At 51.0% G+C, this 7,575-nt stretch overlaps 1 protein-coding gene across 1 annotated transcript; it reads left to right on the top strand.

Moving 5' to 3' along the window:
- Positions 1–338: 338 nt before the first annotated feature.
- HRG_02330 (uncharacterized protein) lies at positions 339–962 on the top strand (the record flags this gene model as incomplete). Its single annotated transcript, XM_044860801.1, has 1 exon — positions 339–962. One exon carries the CDS (start codon positions 339–341, stop codon positions 960–962), a length of 624 nt encoding a protein of 207 aa, XP_044724434.1.
- Between the last annotated feature and the right edge of the window lie 6,613 nt (positions 963–7,575).

Below are 7,575 nucleotides of genomic sequence, written 5' to 3'. Positions count from 1 at the left end.
TCTCAAGTCATCTTGACACAGATTGCCACGATCCCAAGGAAGAGGAAACGTTGGACGGGAGGGAGGTAATGTAACGGGCAAGCCGCTTTAACGGCGGCTGCGCCGCCTAGCTTCTAGAACCTTCCATTGGCTCGAAGCTATAAAATGCCGTTATGCTCTTATGTAGTAGATTCTCTTTCTTTCCTCCTTTCTTCTGTATCTTGATAGTAAACAGCATAGAGACTAGTTAGTTGTATCAACTCACTAGAGGCCTTTCACAGTCGGGTACTCACGTCTTTGATAAAGTGCGGAAGGCAGGGCATACACTCGCACTTAATGGCATTACTGCATCGGACGAGATGCGCCGTCTCAAAGAGAAGCAGCTCGAGCGGCTCGCACTAAAAGAGAAGGCGCAAATTATAGGCAAATACGGGCCATTAAGCGTCTATGACACCAGAGTTAGGGTGGCGAAAGACGAATACAATAGACGCGCCGCTCGGGAAGATGAAGATTGCCGTTTAAGAAGAAAGGATGCACGCGCCGAGGCAGCTTTCCTACGACGATGGATTCGTGATGTTCGCGCAGTTGTTCGGAATAGCATCACGAAAACGACGATTAAGCGCGCCTGGCAGCAAGGCGGCTGGAGCAAGGCCGACCGCCGCGCTCATCTTGATCACACAGAGTGGCTTTGCGACCGTTATCTTATGCTTCGTCAACTCCGCGATATTCGTGGCGATAGCTTCATTGCTGGGCCTTGTGCCTGGCCACAAGACTTCAATGACGAGATCGTTCGCGATAGCATCACATTTATGCTCCAAGAGGCAACTGACGGAGCTGCCAGCCGCCGAGCGCTTGCACAAGAGGCAGACGGCCTCGAATTTACAGCTATTGATGCTGACGGCGATGGCCGCAAGGAAGACGAAGTTAACGATACAATTGTGTGTGCCTCGTGGCGCGGCGATGATGAGATTCCCGATAATTAGGTGCCGCCAGCTCGAGCGAGTAATTTATGCACCAAATAGAGCAATGCAGTTATGTTAGATGACTTTGTTTCCTTGCTAAAAAAGCGGGTGCTGCAGGTATCCTTTTTTTCCCGGTCGGCGACCCGTTTCTTAGTCAATGAGCCCCCCCTCCTCTGTGGAGTGGAGGAGGGGGATTGTGGCCGATTTTTAGGCCCCCCAAATATAAGAGAGATAGATTTCTTTCATTAGATAGAAGTCAAGAGTCTTTCATTGCCCGATTCACAGGGGGTCTTCTTCCCGATCGCCGCTCAGTCATCCATACTGCCCGTGCATCTTGTTGTGTGACACTCTCACTCAATGCAACGACCTACCGGTAATAACTAGTAATATCCCACCTCACAACTCCGTTCACATAATATGTGGCCGTAACTGCCTGACACGTCCCCATCTCAGCCCCATAAGCACTATATTTATCGCTGCAGCACGAACTCATCGTCGGCGTCCTTCGGCAAGAGGTACGTGAGCTCAGCCCGTCGATATCGTTCGCCCCTGCGTCCGCATGGAAATGGCGGTTATCAATGTCCAAGGACTTTGGCGACTCTAGGCTTAAAAGGTTGAGTTGGTAGCCCATTTGTAGCGGTCTCAACTAAATATATTGACAACTAGCTAAGCAACTGCAACGAGAATCCTAAAGCTAGAGAGAGGAAGAAAAAGAGAAAACCCCGAAAGTGGCGCAGGCTTCTGAGCGGGGCTCTGGAACTCGTTTAGGTCTTATCGAGAGCGGAGCCGAGACCCCTACGGGGCCTAGCCCGTTACACTATTGCGGCGCGAGAACTTTAATAGACGAATGGGACCAGGTTCTTAAAGAGGAGCGGCCCTGCGAGATGGAGGAGATGGATGGCCTGGGCATGTACACATGCATTTTGGCGGCCCTGGAAACGGAGAGTTTGGTGATGATGGACTCTCTGGACCACCCGGCGGGTTCGGGATACCTGTGCCTAAAAGCTGATTTGGGATGCCGGAGCTCCAGGGATATGGTGGACCCGGGAGCTTTGGTTTACAGCCTGGTCGCAAGGGCCTTGGCGGAGGTGGTGAAGGCGGAGTGTTGTTTGAGTCTGATTTCGGGGAGCCTCCTGTTCGGTTGCCCTTGTCGCCTCCAGTTGGAGCACCCGCGCCATCTGCGGCCTTGCGCATGAGCGCGACCTGGCGCACCTCGGCTTTCCGGCTTGATTCAAACTCATATGCAGGATGCTCACTGGTATCCTTAGGTTAGAAGAGAATACTGACGTCTAAAATCTTAGCAGAGGAGAATACGTATACATACTTGGTACTAGCGGCCATGATGTTTGCTACGTTCGAACGAGGACTGGTTTCTGAGTGCTTAAGTCCAAACCAGTGACCACACTCGTGAACCATTATTATCTTGTCGATCTCGGAAAATGTGCCTTCACGAGTCAGGAGGACCATAGCACAATGCGGTCCATCATGTTCCGGATGCGCCTGCTTAGTAAAGTCCTGAGGAGGATCAAGAGTAAATCCCTTAATGTCAAAAGTATCGGAATTTGTTAATAAGAAGAGATAATTGAGGGTACTCTGGCCACCTTCGCGTACTGACGCCATGATGTCATGTGAGTTTAGAGCGCCGATATCGGTATTTAAACACCTAGGGTCGCTGAATTGGTGAAATTTTTTCAGGTCGAAGCTGATTTGGAACTGTGCAAACTTTTCATTCAGCTTGCCTACCATCTGTTTTACTCCGTCTTCCTGCGTACCTGGTTAGTCCTCGACCTTAAAGGTAAATATACCGTAGGGGGTCTTACCGTTCCGCAAAGAACTCCAGGAGGACAGCATAGGTGAGCGACCACATCGAAGTTGATGTTTTGGCCGGTATCAGCCTGGGGGGGAAGAATCCCGAGGGGGGACTCCCTGGGGGTGATGCTGAGGCTTTCTTCTCCATCTCCCATTGAGTAAGTCGTCGCAACTGTAGCGAAAAGGCCGATAACGACGGACAATAGCGCTGCCATTGTTTTTGTCAGGTTCATTGCAGTTAGAGAGGGGCGGGAAGCTGGGGGTGTCTTCGAGGCTGGATAGAAAATATCTATTATTGAGATGGTAAGATTAACTCGAGGCTTAACCTTTCCTTTTTATAGATAGATACCTCTACTCTCGGCGTCTTAGCCAGGTAGCATAATCTGGTTCTTACCTAGACTGAAACCTTTCATGCAGGGTGCACTTATCGTGACCCCATCTTATGCAAAGCCTTCACTTGTGGGACCGACCTTAGGGTCCTCAGCCGAAAAGTCGGCCAAAAGAGATGCTGCAACGCGCGGGAGAGGAAAATAACCTCGGACGGACACGGTTGGGGTAAGAGCGGGCCGAATGACTCCAAGTAAGCTCGCTCGGGGCGCCACGAGTTGAAATATTCGTCCCATCTCGGTGGCCGGATCGCATGGCTGACCAAAGTGAACGGCAGATGAAGAAGCTTTCGGCGCTGCGGTTGCGTCAGCAATGCAGATGAATACGTCCGCAGGCGATCTATTATTGTGTCTAGGAAGGACAAGGACGTCGCCGACCCCAGTTGAGTTACCGGATTTTCAAGAGGGCTGAGTGATTACCCGAGGCTGTCTTGGATGGCTCTTGACGTCCTGACGATGCCAGCGATACTTGCCGGCAACGTACGGCCTCCACACAATGCGTTTCAGATACCACCTTCGTCTCCCATTACAATTCCATGCGTTCTGGAGACCGCTAAGGGAGTTCGGGCGGCGGAACCGGGTCCACATAACTAAATTTATGTAGTGGGCCACTGAAATAACTAAAAGGAGGACTGGTTCCCAGGGGAAGAAGAGTAGATGTTGCAGGGATGATGGATGCCTAGCTGTCAAGGGCATATAAGGCTACACGGTTTGTTTGTCAACACATGAGATCATCCTGTAATTTACTTACATATGAGTCGGACGTTTCATTCAGTTGATATTTATGCGAGGTGATAGGTTGCTCCTTGCAGAGACTGGACTAAAAGGTGATGTCACACACAGACCACATGCCATAACAGTCAGTTGCGCACCACTTGCTGGAGCGCGCGTTCTACTTTTGGTGCAACAGGTGAACATGCGCAGGGTGCATGGCGGCAGCAAGGAAGAAAACCAGACGATTTGTCGATCTGTGGAGGAGTCATGAGTGTGCCGCCGATTGGGCCGGGATAGAGATTGTAAGACGTCGCAGCTAAGTGGGTTCCGCGATCCTTGGTAGGTTAACCGATGGCGAGATGGTTTCAGACGACTGATAAGGTGCGCGTTCTTACCCCGCAGACTCCAAACGTCCCCCTAGCGCGTCCCACCCGCGCCCTAAGCATCGATTGCCCAAGAACCGATCAACAATGGCCTCAATAACGTTTGCCGCAGATGTCCTCCCACCGGAAGGCGTATACGAATCCCGAGAGGCTTTGTTCAAGGCGATCAACAATTGGGCAGAGTCTCGAGGGTATGCATTTACGACGGGTAAATCGTCGAAGACCCCGAACGGCCGGGTCAAAATCGTCTACGCGTGCGATCGAAACAGACTACCACCGAGCAATACAGTCGAGCGAGTACGTCGCACCGCGAGTCGGAAAACCGGCTGCAAGTTCTTAGTGCTGGCCAAAAAGTCACTAGATGGAAGCACGTGGATCCTTGGTCATCGGCCAGACAAAGATTGTGCTGAGCATAATCACCCGCTAAGCGAGGACCCCATCGGCGCACATAAATACATACGTGCGAGTTTCTCAATAACTACGAGCGCCTCCAGATATCTCCGGAGTACTGTTTGAATCAGTTCGAGGCTAGGTGTCGCATCGGGCACTACGCGAGGTAAGTTACAAGAACAGCGGCAGCTGCACATGCACCCTAGTCATGGTCCTTGCAGCCAGACATTTACATCCTTGTATGGACTACCCTGTTCGCATACCTTGCAAAAACTAGAGGAAGAAGGACATCAAAATCTGCGAACATCGCGGCGATACCTTGCACCTTCTTTTGTCATCATACTTTCTTGGCATGCAATTGTTAAGAAAGTAGCGTAGTCTCAACCGAATTGCTTAACATCTGCATCTCAAAGCCATTGAGCCGCGCTTTGCGCTGGCTTTGGCAGCGTCCATGTTGAAACGTTTTGTTGCCAATGCGAACTGTATTGTCGCCCGTACAGCCCCCATATCGGGCTGCCACTTGTCGTCGTCTGACTCTGCCTTGCCTCCTAGGAAGAAAGACAGGTTTCCCATCTTTCCGCGAGCATATCGAAGCATGATTTCTCGTTGTACCGTCCATCTTCTGCATCGAAAGAGGAAATGTTCCACCGTTTCCGCCGACTGTCCGCAGGTGCAGTCATCCGATTCCTCTGCCCCGATTTTGCAAAGGTAGCCATTCAGTCGTGATTTGCCAGTTCGAAGTTGTACCAACACTTCAGATTCCTTTCTAGTTAGCTCGTCGTACATCTTGCGGGTGAATTTCTCGTCTTTCGGTGGCGCGAGTTTGCGAGTGCCAATAAAGTGGGACCGTGGTACGCGATGGTTACAGCAATTCTAGGGCAGGGGTCGAAATTTTAGTGCTGCGGTGGCGTGGGCTTAGCTCCCGGGTTTAAACCTGGTCAGGTGGGGCGCGGAGATTGTACCCGTTGGCTAGTGCCATCGTAAGCCAACTTGGGGCCACAAAAGTTGTGGACATGCAGAAAACCCTAAGACAGCCGCGCACGGGCCCACTATCGTAGCACCGCGTTTTTAGTGCATCTTCCCACCAAAACTCGAGACCGCATGATACTTACTCATGACGTATTTCTACGTCGCCAACGCGCAATGTATTCCCAAATCGCTATTGCAAGGGCTATAAAGCCTGTTCTTGAGTCTCGCAAGAGCTTCGAAACAGGGAGCCGCCGCCAAACGCGCAAATTCAGGCAAAATTTCTTCAGTTTCTACGGCAACAGAAGTTCGGTACGTTTTTTTTTCTTATAGGGGTTGCTTTAGCGCGGCACACAACGTTCAAAAGATTCCTCCGTAGAACAGGAAGCAATTCCAGCTTCCCCGATTGGCGCCTTGATGGGCTGTACATAGGTCATAGCCAATAGGAGATCTTAGAGCCAGGGGAACAGGGAACATATCTGACAGAGCCTGGGAAGTTTAGCGCGAAACCTCGAATTGCACTGGTTGCCAGCAGAGGAGTTGTTGGCACGCACAGACTTGGGAGAATCTTCGAGGACCAAGGGTTGGAGCCAGCTTGGAGCCAGCCAAGGGTCACCCTCCCGCGCGACCCCGTCGGACCAAGTGCACAGGATCATTCGCATTGATGCTTCTTCATTCGTACATGAGTCAATCGCGGAGTAAAAGCTGGATCTGCACTGGTCAGATTCGGGTTTCCTATCCTATACTTGGTCATCCTCCCACCGTCCTCCCGCATATTTTGCACACCTGACCTCCATGCAACTATTGCGTCCCAAAAACTCATCCCGCGTTTCCTCCTCCTGCCGCATTTCCCTAATCACCAGTTGCATTTCCTCTCTCATTTCTACTTCGCACTGCTCTCTTCCACATAACGATGTTACCCGAACCACAATGCGAGCTTCGTCTGCGTGTAGCATCGATATTGGACTCTGTAGGATGTCTGTCGCAAACCGCCCGCATCATTCACAGAAAGCCCCCGACGCACCGCAACATGCTGATTCATGCTCCTTCATAAGAGGCATCATGGCCTGTACAAACCACTCGTTGTATTCAGCATCCCCTCCGGCCCGAGTTGCCGCGGTGACAAGGCTCTGGGGATGCTGTGGTTGTGTATGAGTTGGCTGGCGCCGAATTGGCATATGAACTCGACTCGGACCGTGGACGTCGCCATAATTTGGTTTCCAGAGCTTTAGATGATCTGTGTAATCAACGAATATGATGCGAAGAACGGTAAACAGGCCAGCCTCAAGACCGGATTCTACGGGTTACATTTTATCTGCTCTTCCTCCGTCATTTCTCACCTTCTTGCTTTTTATTGACACGTAGTGCTGCACGACATGACACGTTGGTGCCCGCTCTCCTAAGATTCGCCCCCAATCACCCTTCGCACGATGCAAGCTACTGCGGGAAGGAATTCTCGGGCAGTGACGCAACCACCACAAACCTTCAAATATATAGACAGATAAATCCCCCTCCAACATTATGTTAACTCAAACCTCAAACTTTCGTTCCTCAAGGCTTTTTGCGCGAACCATGACCGGCGAGCCTTCTCCTGTTTCTTGTTAATTAGACGTCTAATCAAGCTCAAACCCAGGGCTCCTAATAGTGCAAACGGTTCACACTGATAGTGCACACTGAGCCGTCAGCTCAGATCAAAAGCAAATCTAGAGAGTACCGGTATCCAATTGGCCAGATCCTATTTCCGCCAGTTAAAATTCAACATTAATTGCTTTTGGCAGGCGTTGACGACCCAATGTGCACTATCAGTGTAAACGGTTTGCACTATTAGGAGCCCTGCTCAAACCTGGATCAATGCAGGTACAGTGGAGGCGAATAGAGTCAAATCGTAACAGGCAATCAGCAGGTCCATTCAATTTCACGAGTGGGGAAAGGGGTTGTGTTGCAAATGCAGCGCTTTCAGCTGATGTGGGAACATGTCAACCGACC

This window comes from Hirsutella rhossiliensis, assembly GCF_020360975.1.
Source record: "Hirsutella rhossiliensis strain HR02 chromosome Unknown scaffold00002, whole genome shotgun sequence".
NCBI lineage: Eukaryota > Fungi > Ascomycota > Sordariomycetes > Hypocreales > Ophiocordycipitaceae > Hirsutella > Hirsutella rhossiliensis.
This window is presented reverse-complemented; position numbering and strand designations above follow the sequence as displayed.